Genomic DNA, 18,534 nt, shown 5'->3' with positions numbered 1-18,534 from the left:
ACCGTTTACAGAACAAGCAGTGGCAACTGCAGTGGCGGGGGCACCGGAGCATACGCCCCGTCCACCTCTTTACATCCGACAAAGATAGTACCACTCACTAAGATCTCGTCTTGTGTTGCATGTGTCATAGGAACACATATAGAACTTGTTCGACGGTGTGTTGCCAAATAGCGGGCGCGGGAGCAATACCATACACAATTCTGTTATACCAGAAGTGTCCCTTTTCTATATTGATGGTTAGCAAAGGCTTGAACTTCTCATCCATGCACTTCCATTTGAATTCATACTTCAAAAGTTTTAAGCACTGAGAAGCATTCACAAAACTGGACGAGAGAAAGGGGTGTGTGTGTGTGGGGGGGGGGGAGTAATGGCAGGCTCGCCGTTGTTGGTCACACAGAAGTGTGCGTCGTCACAACTACAGCCGAAAAAAAAAAAAAGAAAGGAGGACGGATAGAGGATATGGGGTGGAGATGCGTAGAGGGCGCATGGGTTCGTCGGGGAGATCAAAGTGTTACATGGGTCGTTGCTCAAGATCTGCCTTCTGCAGAAAGAGAATAAGGGAAAGACACTGCACACAGAACAAGTGCCACTAGCAACTGTTTAATGAAATGATCAAAGAAAGCGGGGAAAAGAAAAATATGAGAGGAGGACATTCCTATTCTTCAGCGCCTGGGAAGATAGCGATTCAGAAGCTTAGTATATTTTTCACGGATGCTAACGCGAGACAATAACAGACCCCATAGATGCTTAAAGAGCTGTCTGTATCTTATTTTTCTCGGTGTTTACCAACAAGACGACTCAGAATGTGCCGACCTCTCCAGTGCTCAGACTCTAGTATATCACTGCGGACTACTAACTGCGATGTTCTTTCTTTCTTTCTTCTCTTGTTTCTCTCGAGGCGCCGTGGTGTGTGTCACCCTCCTGGACAGACTGCAAGGAGACCAAGTCAGCGCACCGAAGGCCTTGTTGCTGGAGTGGCAAGAAAGACCTCAGCAACTTGTTGCGGCATACATTAAGTCGGTCTTAGGGCTACTCGAAGCTGCATGAGACAGAAGCATGATCTGTTCCTTGATTCTAGATTTATGTACACACGTTCCCCGTGGTGCCTGTTCGAAACTAATAGCGCAATACCACAATTCACAACGTTATACAATGTTATTTGAAACGAAAAAAGAAATATATCTATACCTGCTGAAGCCTCCCTTCTATTGTTACGTTAGCACATTGAAGAAGGCGTAAGTTCACTTCATGGGCGTCTTTGCAGTTGCCAACGTAACGCATTTTAAAGAGACTATAGCAACGCATATAGAACAAACTGGCTCTTTGTGCATTTTTTTATAGTGGCCGTCGCTGGTGGAAAGTTGTCATCGTAACTTTTTGTGATATGCTGTTAAGCTGTTGTTTTCAAATCTTCACACATATTCGCATGGGTCACCTGACAGGTCACGTGTCACATTAACAGTGATATGTTGTGCAGCAATGATGTTCAAACGGATTTACTTGACGTTATCGATGCTCATTCCTGTGTCTCTGCTGTAACACAGCCGACAAGAATAACTTCTAAAGCCACTTTACTAGACTGTTGTCAACCAACATTTTAAATAACGAGATTGTACGTGGTATATGCCAACGAGACAACAGTAACCATTTCCACATTTTCTGTTTGCTTCCCGATGGCGTCACAATTCCCTCATGTCACAATTCCCTCTCCCTACAAGTGATAGGAAGTTGTCTATGATGAAATCTCTTATTTTGGAATAAGAATGCACACTTCTATTGCAATAGAAGTGTGCATTCTTATCGCAATATAAGAGATTTCATCATACACAACTTCCTATCAGTTGTAGGGAGAGGGAATCGTGACAAGTACTGAAAGAAAATGACCGGAATAAATTAATATTTCTGCTTTCATAAATGAATTAATATTTTGACAACACAGTATGTTCGCAGATCTCCATATGTGTAAACGAGACACCGAAAAAAACAAGCTACAAAAGCTAGAAAACCAAGGATTACATTCGCATTGTTGAAACGCATAAAGCAAAAAATAAACTGTTCCATAATTTCATCAAAACAAAGAACCATGACACAACGTGTGATTATCAGAAAGTATGTAACAAGTTTGCCTCAAATATTACAAAAGAAAAAAAAATCCAAAAGCGATTCCAAACAGCAAAAGATAAACCGAAACACATTTGAAAAATGCTAGATGCATTTGTTGCACCCGGTCAATCACCGTATGTTCCTGAGAAGGGGGGGGGGGGTATACATTTATTAAAATCAAACTAAAAAAGAAAGGGAAGGTTAGCCAGGAAAAGAGCCGGCTTGCTAATCCAAAAAAATGAAAAACGGAAAAAGAAAAAACGGAAATGAAAAAGAAGGACAGAAAAAAAAAAAAAGAGACACTAGAACAACGTCACATGCAGTTCACGAGTCCTAAGACTTGGAGAAAACCGAGGAGAGCGGCAGTGACAGCCCACTGGTTGGGGTGCAGGACGGGACCAAGGAAAGGGGCCAACGAAAAGTCGTTACAGACAGTCTGGAGCAGACGGCAACGGACGGTGTTCCTATGGTGAAGGTGCTGCTGCAAATGCAGGGGCTGGTGTGGGATGTAAGAATTCCACGCCACAGACAGACAGACGCCACGCACAATTTGGTGAATTTAGCCGACCCATTTTGAAGAGAAGTGAGGGTGTACGGGCAACATTGAGTCGTAGGCGGTTGAGAAGGAATTCTTTACGACTGCGATGGCAAGCGATGACAACCTCCATCAATGGGTCGATAGACCGTAGGAATGGGTTGTAAATCGTAGTTTCGGTCCGGAAATAGTTTTTTAATAATTGGGAGTTTACGTCGCGAGACAACTGAGATCATGAGCGACGCCACAGCGGTCGGTCCGGAAATGCCGAGCACATGCCGTCTACATATTCGCCGTCAGTATACTGACGGCGAATATGTAGACGGCATGCGGAGGCTGTAAGCGGAAGAGGTGCCAGGGCCGAAGTGTCATCAGACCCAGCGCGTCTCGCTACTGCGTCTGCTCGGGTATTTCCATACAGGCATATGTGGCCAGGGACCCATTGAAACGTGATGTTGTAACCAGTGGCGAAGAGTTGTTTGAATTTCTGATGTCATTGAGTGCAAGAGTGGAGTTCGGCTTCTGTCGAGGACACTGCATATGGGAGTTTGAAACCATGCCCCAGGTCTTCATCCGGGATGTAGAAAGCCGCTCAGCCATCAGTGCATATATATGGCGGCTTAGTCGCTGTGTTGAAGCGAGATGCTCCAGTGTGAGCTGGTGGGCCACGACTGTGGGGACGTCGTTCTTTCGTTGAGACCAGGGATGGTAGAGCAAATGCCTTTCAAGAGTCCACGTCGCCGGTGCATAAGATGGCGTAGACGAGGGAGATTGAATGCTTCCTTTCTGACGAGCAATGGCACTGCCAAAAGCAGGCTCCGGGAAGTCCTCATCAATGCGACAAAGATAGTGGAGCGGGTACCGTGTAATGCAGCGTGATAAGCGCGGACGGTAACACCGTCCCACAGAATGTGAATAGGCTGCTCTCGCGCCTCTGCCAAGACAGAGTACCTCTCCGTTGTCCTGGGGACTCCCAAACAGACGCGGATACTACGAGCCTGGATGTTGAGTAGTTCCTGTTCTTGGGTTCGACTGAGAGCATGCAGAATGGGTAAGCCCGCAATGTCCCCAACACCAGGGCCTGATGGACACGATAGAGGTCAGAGCATGATGGACCCCAGGATGCACCAGCAATACGTTTGAGTACATTTACCAAACAGTTTGCCTTGGTAGTAAGCAGCTTCACATGGTGGGACCACGTCAGGACACGGTGAATTTAATACCCAGGTATCGACAGATCGTGACAAAGGTCAGGGGTGAGCCATCAATGAAAAGCGGGTACTTATGGAATGATCTTCGTGAAAATGCCAGAATGTTAATATGCCAGGTAGTTTCCCTCGCAGCTTTACGTCACTTCTGCGGCGTCTACGACTCAACGTCGCCTTCACCTCTGTGTTCCGGGTTAAGCTGGGTTACAGTACCACGGCTCAGTGCAGAGCTTGCCACACCCCAGCTACGATCCTCCATATCATCGAGGACTGTGACTGGTACACGTGTGAAGGCCGGGTGTTTCGACGCCAGCTTGAGCTCCTTGACCATAGACCATTCAGTTTGCCCAAAGTACTTAGCTTATGGAGCCCTGTGCATCAGTGCCGGGCTCTTCGCTCCCTTTTTGCTTCCATGCAAGCCACTGGACTCCTCGAAGACCTCTAAACAGAACTGTCGTCGCTTCGCGTTCACCATAATTCATCCTCTCATATTAACCGCTGTGAAGTGGAGTAGGGTCCTGTGGCTACCACGGGAAAACATCCCATGTCATCATCACTTCCCTTTCATCTATTGTTGTTGTTGTTGTTCGTGAGAATGCCATGGCTACCGTCTTGCTAGGCGAGACAACCAAGCCGCGGCCAAGCAGGTATCTTGAAATGATGTTTAATGAACCTTGTAGTCGGCGTTGAATCGTGTCACGCCGAACGGCGGAAGTCCAGATACAGATGTCGTCAGCATGTGAGTGCGATTAAGAAGCTGCGCAGGAAGAGAAGCCATAATGATATTGAATAAGAGAGGACTAAAGACGCTCCCTTGTGGGACACCACGACGCACACGGAACGTCGCAGTATCCCCATCAGCGGTCCGCACAAACAGGGAGCGGTCGGAAAAAAGTATTTGATCCATGACCAGGGGCAGCCCCCGACTTCAGCTTCTGAAAGCGTCACCGTGATTGCGCTATGGAGGACACTGTCGTACGCTTTCTTGCCGTCAAGGAAGACAGCGGCTCTCAAAATAAACCTTCGGCCCTTGCCTGTTATGTCATACTGATTAGAGTTATGACGCTGTTCATCGCAGACCGGCCTAGGCGAAATCTCGCCATCACCGCGGGGGAAATAAAGAAGAAGTGCTCTCAAGGTACCAGCTCAGGCGATTGAATATCATACGTTCCAAAGTCTTCCCCACACAGCTCGTAACATCTATTGGGCAAAAAGAATCGATGTGATGCGGCGATTGTTCTTGAGGCTATACAAGTAGTCAACATGATTTACACAGGTAAAGAGTTAGCCGCCAAGATAAATGAATATTTTGTAAAGACTGGCACACTAACCTTCTTACCTACCGTAACCTCTGCTACAGACTATATTTCTTCACGTATCCAGGATGGCATCATGTTATTACCAACCACGCACCCACCCAAAGTCCAAGATTTGATATTATCGTCAGATAGTAACACTTCTTGTGTGAAGGGGAGTACCTCAGGACGAGAGCCGCCGATATTTCGAACAGAGACTGTTCCTTCTTCTGGCGTTCAACACTGTTGATAGTTTCAAGGCCGCACCGATAAAGCAGGTTGCCCATGTGATTAGAACACCTTTCGCCCGTATCTGTAACGCTGCTCTTACTAGTGGGATAATTCCAGACAAATTAAACATTGCTCGCGTATCTATCATTCATAAAAGAGGAGATAACAATGGCATAGCAAACCATCGTCCGATTTCAGTGCTACCGCTGTTTTCCAAAATATTAGAAAAGCAGAAAAGGAAAGGAACGTACGCAAACATAATTTCCTCAAGAAACAGGGTGTCATTGTTGGCTCATAGTATGCAATCCTGCCTAACCGGAATATGCACTCTTAGATGTTAAAAATACAATTCTGGACAGTACGGAAAATCAACGTTTAACACTCGGTATCTTTTTGTATTTCCGCAAGACCTTTAGACACCATTAAACATGCTGCGCTTCTGCAGCAGCTGTTCCGTTGCGGAATTAGAGGAGTTGTGTTAGAAGTGACATCGAACTACCTCACTAACAGATGGCAGTTCGTGCGATTGCAAGACCATCAATCAGATAATCATCAATTAAAACATGTAGTCCCTCAGGGCTCTATACTCGTGCCGTTGCTATTTACTATATGTACTAAATCTATGATACTGTTAACATATCCAATATACCAATGATAATTATGAATGCTGAAGACCCAAACGTTTTCTTTCCTGGCAAAGACGTACTTACCCTACAAACTTATGCCAATAACTATTTCGCTGGTCTTAGTAAACGGTTGAACGTTAACGGAATATTGTTAAATGTGAAAAAAAAAAAATACATAATATTCAGCACGAAGAACACTTGATTGACTAGTCATGTGCGGTTGCATATCAATAATGTAGAAATAGAAAGTATGAAAAATCACAAGTTTTTAGGTGTGTGATTTGACGAACACCTTTCATGAGGAAGGCCAGTGGCATGGCCGAGCGGGCTAAGGCTTCCCGCTCGTTGGTGGTCTCGCTCGCTCGCAGTGAAGGTCGTGCTGAAGACCGGGAGGTGGAGGGTTCGAATCCTACCACCGGCTGTGGCGTCTGAGGTTTTCCCTGGTTTTCCGAAGACTTTCCCGACGAATGTCGGCACAGTTTCCCCTCAAGTAAGCCCAGGACGCATCCTAACCACTCCCTCTCCCCCACTCCTTTCTGCTGTCGTCTCCTCATCTGTACGCCTCTCATAGCCACAGTTCGCGGCACTACAGTACAGCTACGGAAAGCTACAGTATGACCTGTTGGGGGACGATTATTTCTATATGCTTTAGTGTCCCTCGAATGGAAATTGTGGAAATTTAGTGTTTCTTGTACAACGTATATCGTTACATTCGTTTGCATTGTTTACAATGAGCTTATTCTTTTTTTTCTGTTTGTTTGTTTGTTTGTAAGAAGAAAAGACAGGAGGAATTGAACTCGTCTCCCGACTTGTTCTGCTACTCCTTCCTGTATGCACCTTCTTGGATGATTGTACTTCGGGTATTTTTAGAATATGGAGTATGTACTGAATGCGCTCCGGGACCTCGTCAGGCTAGGAGCCTTTGGCCAAATAAATAAATAAATAAAGCGACCATGAAAACATACAGGCGATTAGAACGCACGGCTCCCCACAATATTCTGCAGGTTTCATTCGCCTATGACCCACCGTATTTTTCTGGACCCCGGTGCATGTTAGCGTGGACACCCTGTACTTAGTTGCTGTAGACACAAGTGAAATTCATCCGATGCCAGCAAGTGGATCAAAGAGCTTGAGGTTTGGAATTGCCGATAGTTCAAACACAATGCTTTTCTCGCAGTAGGGCAATTTTGAAAATTGTTGCATTGCACAAGAAGACATAAATAGACATACTAGGCAGTTTTAGAATGAGGGTACACGACAGCTCCGGAGCCGTAAAGAGATAAGGAGTCGACTGCGACAGTGTAATGCACTGTCTTGGTTCTGGGCATGCGCAGAGACGAGCGACCCCTTGTTTCTTCGGGACCCCAAAGCACATGGGTACCCTATTCTAATGCTGTGTAATGTGGAGGTTGGAAGTTACATCAATAAACTTGGCTGCAGTTGTGGTGCATTTATTGCTCCACGTTTGCTAATTCAAGGTAAATGAATAGCCACCGTCACCAGTAACATCGACAACGATGTGTCTGAAAGACGACGGTAGGTAGTGGGAAAATCGCAAAAATTATTTACGTTGATTTTCTATGGTAGTTCAACGATTTTATTGATTGAATTGCAAAGCCATACATGTCATTTCATGGAGAGGTCCCGTTAACTAAGACTAGTGGGGGAACCTCAAGTTGATGACCAGAGAGGAAGTACTGCAAGGTAACTCAGTATCAGAGCATCGGTAAATAAGCAGTTGACAGCACTTAAATGACTTTACGTGAAGGTATTTACAAGTTATCAAACTAATGACGAACAAAAATAGGACGGAAACAGGGATCAACAGTGAATTAACGATGTATTGAATTATATGGAATGAATGTGATGACAGAGGGCGATTTTGAAGGAAATGGGCGATTTTGCGTTTTTTGTGTGAAGTGGTAATGAATTGCAGTTTGTGCTTGAAAAATGGGAGAACTGAAATACACCGTACTTGGTTTGACACCTGGGAATTTCAAGGAGTTTTTGAGAATGCAGTTCGAGCATATGCAGTGGATACCTTGCGTGAGAGTTTGATGTGTGGTATGCTTCATTGTTTCTGTAATATTTTATATGTGAGCAGTGAAACACGGAAAGTTATGTATCTTCTGACTGGTATTATATTTAGAAGGGGATATATGTTTTATACTTTCGTTTCGTTTAATGGAGAGCATAGTGCGGATGCAAGTGCTTCGTACAACCCAAAGGGGGTGTTATGACGTTTGGTATGCTATCCCATCACATTATGATATCCGTGAATGAATAAATGAATGGTATATATGCAATGTTTTCAGTGGAAGTATATTGCGCACTCGAAACAGGGCAGACCAAGATGAGTATATGTTTTTACATAAGAGGTCAACGTGTCTTTGCCAAGATAAATGCTGATCAATGGTAACGCCAAGGAACTTTGTGTGAGCAGTGGTAGCCATATTGCGAAACATTTTCCAATTTTGAGCGAAGCATTGCGCTAATTTGAATGGAGTAGCACGCGGCGGTTGTAGAGCTACCGAAAGGAACATAATTTCAACCGGTACAACAGGTGCTGCAGGTGTCCTGCATACTTCGTGTTAACCTTTTGTCGTCGTCTATTCCTGAAGCTTCATTATGGATCAGGTACCCTAAAACTCAAGTGTACCCGGAGTGTAGCGCCATCTGTTTCGTCATCGAAAAACTTCCCGCTTGCTCCGCTGTACTTCCACCTCCTCCTTGCGAGAACTGTAGAAGCTGCGAGAAAGCAGTCGACGTGCACGAGGCTTTGTTTCTCATTCTCAGGGTTGTAAATATGGATACCAGTCATGTAGCTCGCGCAGGCCACGCAACGCCGCCTGCAGAACTCTACCAGGGAGAACCAGAAGCAACTTTCTATTGATTGTTCGCGTACCCGCTACAAGGTGGCGGAACTAAACGGAGGAAGGCTTCTGTTTCGCTTTTGCTCCCACAGGTGTAGGGCGTGCATGGATGTCTTCAGGGCTGGATGCCTGCATGCGCGCACTCCTCTGCACCCTCGGCAGGCACGGCAAGCACCCTACTGTGTGCTAAAGTAGTTTGCTGTACGCGATATTCTTGCAATTCCGGATAACTGATGCAAAGGGAAACAGCGCCTTTTGCTCTTTCTTTACTCTTTTCAGCTTGTCTTTACTCTGATCAAGCTCGCCCTAATCTTCTGAGATTCATTTTACACTGCATAGCTTTCCGCCACACATCAAAGAGCGTATACAGGAACTGTTACTCTACTTTTGCACTATTATTTTCGGATTTACTCTTCTTTGTACTTACTGCCATAACCTACTCTTTCGCACTTTACAGATTCCCTTGCCTAGTCTGCGATTTCTAAAAGTTATTTGGGAATTTCTAGTAACTTTTCTGTTAAACAGCAGCAAACTTGGTTGGTTCAGCAGACAACGTATTTAGAAACGCAATATCGTTTCTTTCGAAGTCAGTTTCTCTGGACGACGAACTCCGTTGCTTTGAAATGGAGCGAAAACTGTGGTTTGTCCGTTGAAGCTACTTAAAAGGTTTCTATGATTTTACTCAAATACATACGCAGTTTTGAAAAATATCTTGATATCGAGATAAGTAACTGAATAGAGGCGTCGTGGGCTTCGGAATGGTTGGCATGACTATATGGTACGCAGGTTTGCAGTGGTAGCAATGGTATAATGTTGCCATGCCATATGTCAAAAGCGCCAAAACACCAGTGCCGGAATAAAAAACACAACAGACGAACATGGAAGAGGCGTTTTTATCCCGGCACTGAGCGTTTTAGCGCTTTTAGCCTGACATAGCAACCCGCTCAAGTTTGAACTATTCTATGCCGTACAACGCTGAGTACACAAGTGTCCTCGTCCGTTGACTACTTCCTGTATTTAGGACAGCACTCCGGATAAATAAAACACCGAAAACAATAACCACGTTACGTCCCCCACTGTATAACTTTATGTCACAGTGTAACTTTTAGTTCAATGAAGAGTTGGGTAAGATATTTCTCGACGCAATGTAACATTTACAATTTCGAAAAAAAGTTTAGAAGTGTCGCTACATAAGAGTGATCTCGCTGACAAAGATCTTACACTGGCAAAAGAGTTTCATAGAGCTCTTGTGCAAGAATGTAGAAGGGATCAGTAAGGGCTGAGCAACGTTTAATAGGAAGCCAAGCTAAAGAACTAATGCATGACCACGTGCGGTGATGCTGATGACGGTTCAGGTAGTGCACGGGTTACATCTTCATTAACAGCTCTATCTTTCCTTAGAGTGCAGTAGATCCCCCCGCCACGTTCGCAGCAGAAACAATGTTGCAAGACTCGGCTTGTCATCGTCTTTCTAGGCGGAGGAATCTTAATGAAATTGTGCTCATGTGAGTAACCTATTGGTGCCATCGCCATTAACAGGCACCTGGAGAAGACGCCGTACTCGCCCTTAGGCTGAAATGCTGATGCGATGATGTGGGACGCACTGTGGGATAGCAGCTGGTCCCCCATCAAGGTGGCGCCTCGGAGCGCGCAAGGAGGGTGATTGGACAGAATACGCTCAGACGGCCCTAATGGAGTTGCCAGGAGCATGCACGCAGTATGCAGGGCAGGTGATCATTCCCCCTAGAAAGATAGGCACAAGAGGAGAACGACTCTAAAGGCGTACACGCAAAGCCGACCTGAGTGCGTGATACGAAGCCTTCAAGAGCGGGAAGTACGACTAACGGGCCTCATCTATACATAGTATAGTTCTCTTAGTTAGGCAACCACAAGTTAATGCACTTATAGTACGTACCTTGCATTTTTTGTATACTGGAACTGGAGAAGGTAAATAACATCGTTTTGTTTCTAAAGGACGGCGACCGTGTGGCACACTAGTCTGAGATTTTTCAGCAATCAGGCTTTGTGATATTTTGAACATTTCGTAAACAAGTGAAATAAATATTCTATTCAAATCTCGTTTATCAATGGAGCGGGGTCTGTGCCATGTGATAAGTTTTGGACGAGCAATTATATATAAATTCATTACTCCTCTAAGAACCAATAATGAGTATGTTGCAATTGCTATTTTTGCTAATCACCTTGAAGATTCTGGGACAAAAAAATCCCCCAAACTTTGGGGGATTTTTTGGGGAAGCCTTTTGTGCTTCCAACGGACCTTCGGGAAGCCTTTTGGGTTTCCTTTTGTGCACACATTTAGGGGAAGCCTCCTAAATTTAGTACATCTATCATCTTGTAGTATCCGCATGCGCTGAACCCGCCTTCTGACGGAACGTATTCACAGAACAAAGCCTGCATTGTTCCAAGGTGGTAACCAGGAAAGTAACATTTAAAAAATGCATTGTAATCTTTTTCAAAATTGCCCTACCCTGGGGACATACGTGTGGGCACTCAGCGCTTTTAAACTCCATAGTTAACCATGTATATTGAGGTTGTACGAAGGCTCACAGCTGCTTGTCAAATCACAGTTTGCCATATTAAAGGAATTCTCGTCCGTTCCTTAGACTATCACTCCGATAGGCGACTTTGGCAGGCATTCAACTGATGGGCAACACACATAACACATTGTAGGAATGCTCTGTATCAGAATGCAAACGTGAACCCCGCATTTATGTGCAACTTTCTCCCCCATTGTTTACAGAAATTCCGTGCGACCTTCCGCGTCGACTGGTATCGTTCAGCCTTCCTAATTTCCTTAGCCAAGAAGGACCAGCTTGGGGCTCAACATAAAGGATACATAATTTTATCTGTTAATTTTACACATACAGGAAGTGCACAAGATCAAGGACAGAGTTCAACGGCTGTGAACAATGTTCATGTCTTTGAGAAGGGATTCAGATACTGATCATACGATGCATCTCTTGACCAACGCAAACATTGGAGCGCCGCAGGGAGTTCTATATTTTGGCAAGTGCGAACATGTGCAGGAACTGCACATCATATTCATTTATGCTAAACCAGTCTCTTAGAAATATTTCTAGATAATAATTTGAACACGGCACACTAGAGAATGGACAACAGTAATGACTTTTTACAGTATAGAGGAACTGTGAAAATCTTACAGAGGGGAACAATATAGAACCTTTAGAGGTTGACGACACCTATGATCATGTCTTATGGGCCATGCATTTTACAATGTAAGCACTGACCTTCTACCCTTGCAAGAACGCTTAAAGGTTTTTTCAAGCCATTGAAGCGTCGGCTACCGGTCTGGTGAGCGCCAGAGCAATGTCACGTGATCATAATTTCAGTTCACGTCGGTCAAGCAGCACTTCGCATTGCGCACCTATGACGTACAGTTCTCGGGCTCGAGACACATGCATTAGTTATTCGCGCTATGTAAAGTATTTGGCTACTGAGTTGTAAAAGCGATGAGTTGTTGCTTGAGGAAATTTATTGAACTTTTGTCGACACTACTTAGAATTCATTAACGACACTACTTATCGCGATCAGAAAATGATATGCTATGCACAAGATAATATGTACATATTCTCAAGCAATGTCGAGCTTGTGGTGCTTGTTCTATTATTACTTTCATTCTTTTCATTATAACATGTGATTCACTGACTGAAATCCATTACTGGAACCCTGAGATTGGAGAAGAAACGAGGACACCCCAATCTCAGGATTCTAGTAATGGTTTACATTAATCACTAGCTCGCCAGCAGTTTCGTCGTTTTATCTCAGTGATTGAGTTGCACCGAGATCCACTGCGTTATCATTTTTCCACATAACCTTTTTGTCGTCGTGCGAACTGTTGGATAATTTTACGCTCCGTAATTTCGCCCGATTCAACGAATTTTATTGGATTCTATCAGAGGTTGAGTCACTGTGTGACATCCGTAATACCAAAGCACATCTTGTATTACTTATCACGACACATGTACAATCCCCCCCCCCCCCCAGATTGCGCTTTCAGGAACTTTTCGGAGTGCCGCAGTTCACACTTATTTATTTATTTATTTAGACATACTGCAGCCTCACTCGAGGCTAATTACAATACCAGGTTATAATTACAATCTGACAACGCCAATTGTATATTACATGAAGGAATAGTCCCCGAGTCCTGTACTTAATCTCTGCAATGTGCAGCACATTATTCAACGTCGTCTTTTCACCTGCAATACTCAACTTCGCTCCATATACTTTTGAACCAAACCAAATAAACCCCTTCTCTGAGGTAGTCGTACATGTTTGTCGTTATTGTTTCGAAGTGCAGTTCCATCAATTATATTGCGCACGAGATTTGTGCGTCGAGGTATGGAAGAAAATAGCGCAACGACAGCATTTTTCGGCTCTGAGGTTCGGCGTTTGCACCACGACTCATGAGGTGCTTGAATAGAAATTTATTTTCATAACACCATGATGAGTTTGAAGTAATTAAATATATAAGCTCGTAAAGCATGCCCATGAGGCATGATCTTTGTCGAGATGAATTCTGTAGCTACCGCTGTCGCTTCGCCAGAGGTTGTCGTATTCTTCGTAACAACGGAAGGTTTCTGCATTGTTATGTTTTTGAGCAGGTTCTTTTAGTTTGTCGAGCATTTCCTGCTTCGATAATATTGGTGTTTTAGGATGAGTTCCCGCTTGTGTTCAAAGATGGTAATAATGACTAAAAAAAATATAACTTGTGAAACACAAACACGTGAACGCCAGCTCCAACAGAGTTGGGAATATTGATATACTGGATGTCCATTTCTATCTGTTACAGATTTTTTTTGGTAAAAGAAAAGCTATGAGGACAGCGTAGATGTCGTTTTTGCAGTTGAGTTATACGGCAAGGCGAATATCCTCTGGAAGAGCGTATGTAACTACAAGATGACCAATTACCTAAAAATAATTTCTTAATCAGGAAACCAAAACCGCGCCGATCGCGAGCGCAGGGAGGACAGCGCTCATTCTACGTCACAGGCCCACGTGCTTTGGAGCTATGGGGATGATTGGAGTAGGTGCTGATATGCTAGCCAGGTCAACGGCTTTGCAGCTCACGTCGAGACTGGGAGGTACCCGGGTTCGAATCCCGGTGCCGGCCGTGCTGTCTGGGGTTTCTCCTGGGTTTTCCTCAGACGCTTTCAGACATATGTCGGCACAGTTCCCTTAGAAGTCGGCCCAGGACCCACATTCCCGTCAGTCGTGACGTTGCCCACATATGTGAGGCCGACAACGGCGAGCCCTTTCACCAGCACCACCACCACGGCTTTGCTGCTCAGATAAGCCTCCGTCAGTGAACGTCACACGCCCTTGAGGAGCGCTGTTTCGGTTTCGGTTCATTTGCATAACGAAATTCAGCGATGAATATTTCACAGAATGCGCTTGATCCGGGATTTTTAAAACATAGCATTGCTTTCAACGAAGATTGTCCCCCGTTCTGCGATCTCGCTTTTGCCCGAAATTCCCTAATCAAAGAGCTATTAAATTTGACGTAATTAGTCGTCTTGTAGTTACATGCGCTCCTCGAAAGGATGTCTGCCTTGCCGCAGTATACCCACCTGCAAAAACGGCATCTGTGTGACTTTCATAGCGCCCTGTATATTGAGTATCATAACACCCGGTAGATATGTCGCTGGGGTAAACACAACATCCACCGCTTCCCACTCTCTTAATAGAGTGTATTCACATGTACGTCACGTTGTGACGCGCGAAGCTCCTCCCACTGGTGGTCACTTTTCGTGATGGTAGCATTGGAAGACGACGAACTGCGCGATTTTTCAATGCGGCAACGATAGTTTTCGTAAAAGAAAACGTAAGAACGACAATGTCGAAGTATATTCGAAAAAAAAAAGTGATCGACGCCCCACCGCATTTCAAAACATTCTCACGATAACGAGATCTGGCCCCCTCGCATAGCTGATTGCGTTTAAACGTAGTATGGAATGCATCATTTCTTAAGGTTTGCAATGGCGCAAACGCGTTCGTTTGTCGTCACGTAAATACACCGAAGAGGCAGTCAGTAGCCAATAAAGGCATATAGTTATCACGTCGAAGCATTAAGCAATAATAAAAAAAGAGGAAGAACAACCCAACGCGTAGACACTCGGAGAATTGGGATCTCAAATTATCCTGCAAATTCATCCCGGAGCTCTCCTTCCGTTAATGCAGTCATTATAAACAACCGCGACAAGGCAACGCGAACACAAACACGCACACAAAAGTGAAAACGAAATGCATACGAACGCTGCAGAGAGAGGATGAGAGTTATATAGTGAGAAAGTAAGGAGAGAGAGTGAAAGCATGCTAACAAGCAACTTTCGCTCCATCAGTAGCTTCGACTGGTCTGGATGCGGACGCGCAACCCTTGCTGGATTAAAAAGGCAGAAGACGAACGCCTTGACAGAGACGGCGGCGCGGATCGTCTATTCACGGCACGTACACATTTAACGGACAATAAAATACTTTCCAAAAGAGGTTTTCCCGCGGGGGGCCCGGCCACGAAGTCGCGGCTTTTGCTTTTTGCACCCATACAAACACTAGAAGAGCTGTTTCACAGCCGCTCAACGCGGCGATATTTATTCTCGCATTTGACAGCTTTGGCAAATGGGCGCCCTCCCTAGGTGTAAGCACCGAGGACCACACACGATCACCTATGCGGTAGGTGGACGTTGAATAAGCCAGGACTGGACGGGTTGCAGGCGCTATAGGGGGACAGTGACGGGCCGCCGTTCGACCGAATAGCTGTAATGCGTGGAGGGTAGTATATCCCGTGATGCCGTGTTAAGGACGGAGGGTGAGATAAGGCGGATTGGGTAGAATCAAATTTACGCTTTATATTGGTGGTGACAGCGTCTGTGAGTTTGTGGTGCTAAGATATCCGACGGAGTACCGTGGGTACGGGAATTCTACAGCGAATGGCGAAAGAAGGAAGATTATTGCGACAATGGAAGACCAATCATGTTTTGTATGGAACATGAACGGTGATGTTCCTGTGATGCTCCAGGTGGAACATATCATCAGCCACGGTGTTTTTCATAAAGAATTATTCGAAGGAACGAGGGGCTGCTGTCTAGTAGCCGAGTTTTCTTTTTCGACAATACTCTGGACAACGCTTTAGTATTATCATTATGTGTGAGTAATTATCAGCATGATTGAATGAAGACTTCAAGGCAAAAAAGGGAGGCAAACGGCTTTCGATTGCGTGTTTCACGTAGTCTTGTTTTACTTTACTTTCTGCGACACTTGGATGTAATATGACAATGATCTTGACAGTTTTTGATAATATAGGATAGCTCGCGATTTCCCATGGGCCTATCCGATTCCCATGCGTGTCTTAAATAATCATTAAATACTTCCCTCAGTATTTGCAGCGCTGGCTGCGGTTACCCATCCTCAAGTTGTGACGTTCAATGTTGACGTTCAAGACTTCTATGGTCGATTGATCCATGCAACTGACATTACGGAACTTGCAAACAACCTCCTATGACTCACATATAAACGGATACCCACGCACTTATGAGGTTGAGATGGTACTCTCTTTCAGTCGGCCCACTGCCCCATTTAAAGTCTAAAACTATAGAGCGTGACGATAATGAAAAGGTCCCGAACTTCTCCTACAACTTGTTCATCAGACAAGATGAATTCTATATCTGTCAAAGAGTGCACTGGGATATGTTCTTACTGGTCATGAATTTTGCTGGTAACGACGCAGAGACTAGGGGTTTCATCTTGACAATATGATGAGCACCTATGCTGCTTGTAACCGAACATCCAACTGCAAACTCTGTTTCCTCATTGTCATTGATGCCAACACGCCATTGTTTTCGTAGCGAGATGATGTGATGTGCATCTCCCAGAGAACATCTGCCCTCTATAGTACGAGACCAGGGGTTTTATACCGGAGGTTTAATCGACACGAGGACGCCGCGCTGACATCATCAATAACACCACCATGTAAAAACAACACTGTACGCTTCTTGCATGAGTGCTACACCGTGTCACGAAAGGTTAGTTATGTGAGTTATTGTGTGAGTTACATGAGTTATTGTGCAGACATTCTTATTCAAGGTCAGGTGACTCTATATTGTTCAGACACACGTGCATCACAACCTTGAGATAGCATGACCGTGCAGTCTAAAACATAATTTCGTCGCAGTGCATTTTTGAGCTCTACCGGTGTCCTATGGCATTGTGCAGATTCTTCATCAGACTCCCACCTCACATAATACTGAAGTAGGCTGCACAAAAATGAAGTTAATGATTAATGTATGGCATGCTTCTCCAACTTTTACACCTCGAAATTCACGAGAAAGTAAAGGGCCATCCACACCACTGACATTTTGTCCCGGTTGATGGAAAGTACTACACTCTACACACAGTGCCTCTTAAAGTCCCACTTTTAAGAGGTACTACTTTGCAAAAACATACTTTTAATTTGATACGATACAGGAAATCTTATAAGCTACGGTCCTTTCAAGCTTTTACGCGTCCTACGCCGCTTTTGCGTACCAGCCGCTATATATATGTACAAGGTACCTTAATGGGACCTTAATTAAAGGGGTACTTATCTACATTTTGACACAAAGCGTGGGTGTGAATCGCGAATGGAAAGCTCGTGCACATTACTCGATAAGAAGAAATGTGGGAGAGTTTTTGGGAAAAATCTTTCGAAGAGCACTACTGCTTACAATACTGTTCCGCAACCGCTAGGCCGTATTCCAAGACTATTCCAACGGAGAGTTTGGCAACGGCTGGAAAACAGACACTGATATACACCGCGCGGCTTCGCAGATTGTAGAGCCGCCCTCACCAGAGGAGCGACTCTACGAGTCAGGACGCCTAGATTTGCTTATCTCAGGTACAGATAATACGTTGCCGTAAATCGGCCACCCTGTTGATTAGGATGCTACTGTATTGACGTATATGTTTATTAATTAAATCGCTGTTTATCTGAGACGATACCCTCTCTATAAAAATAATAATAATGTAAAGGTATACAAAACTCAGAAGTCAGCTATACCGTGGGAAGTATAGCCACGGTGATCTATACCATACACATGGTATAAACACGGCATAGACGGTGTGATGAAGTATGAATATGTTACTTCAGTCATGATTTATACCACTTCTTGTGAAGTTGGAGGTAACTGTCGCCACTTCGTGCATTTTCTATACCCTCCAAACGTGTAGATTTGGAGCAGAAAGTATAAAAATCGTACAATAGCCCACTATTGTAGCTTATTTATTATTTATTTATTTTCTAACAGTGAACCGTATATGATACCGTTACTGCGTACTCGAGTCGTGGAAGGGTACACAAACATAAGGAGAAAAACGGGGATAAGTTCTCATAAGGAAGGTGTCAAACTCATTCATTTTTTTTCTTCTAGTATTCTGCGGAACACACAACTAAAGAACAGATATTTAGAAGCATAATGCTATTGCGGTACTAACAGTAGTTGCAGTTGCTATTGCAGTAGTAACAACTGGCTACTTCACACTGGAAATATCCATTTGGAATATAACGACAAAGTTAAAACTTCCGTCTGCTGCAACTGAAAATGTTGCCGAAGATTCTCGTTCTTTACATGATGTGAATATTCCAAAATGTTT

At 44.4% G+C, this 18,534-nt stretch overlaps 1 protein-coding gene across 3 annotated transcripts in view; it reads left to right on the top strand.

Annotated features, from left to right (window-relative positions):
- LOC135385644 (uridine phosphorylase 2-like) overlaps window positions 1–1,196 on the top strand; it is a 44,569-nt gene extending 43,373 nt beyond the window's left edge. For all 3 annotated transcript variants that reach the window (XM_064615093.1, XM_064615096.1, XM_064615094.1), the window contains one exon: window positions 899–1,196. In XM_064615093.1, coding sequence (XP_064471163.1) covers window positions 899–1,047 — 149 coding nt within the window. In that variant the 3' untranslated portion in view covers window positions 1,048–1,196. The remainder of the gene's footprint in view (window positions 1–898) is intronic.
- Window positions 1,197–18,534: the final 17,338 nt, after the last annotated feature.

This window comes from Ornithodoros turicata, chromosome 2 (assembly GCF_037126465.1).
Source record: "Ornithodoros turicata isolate Travis chromosome 2, ASM3712646v1, whole genome shotgun sequence".
Taxonomy (NCBI): domain Eukaryota; kingdom Metazoa; phylum Arthropoda; class Arachnida; order Ixodida; family Argasidae; genus Ornithodoros; species Ornithodoros turicata.
Note: the sequence above shows the minus strand (reverse complement) of the source record. Positions and strands in the feature narration are given on the sequence as shown.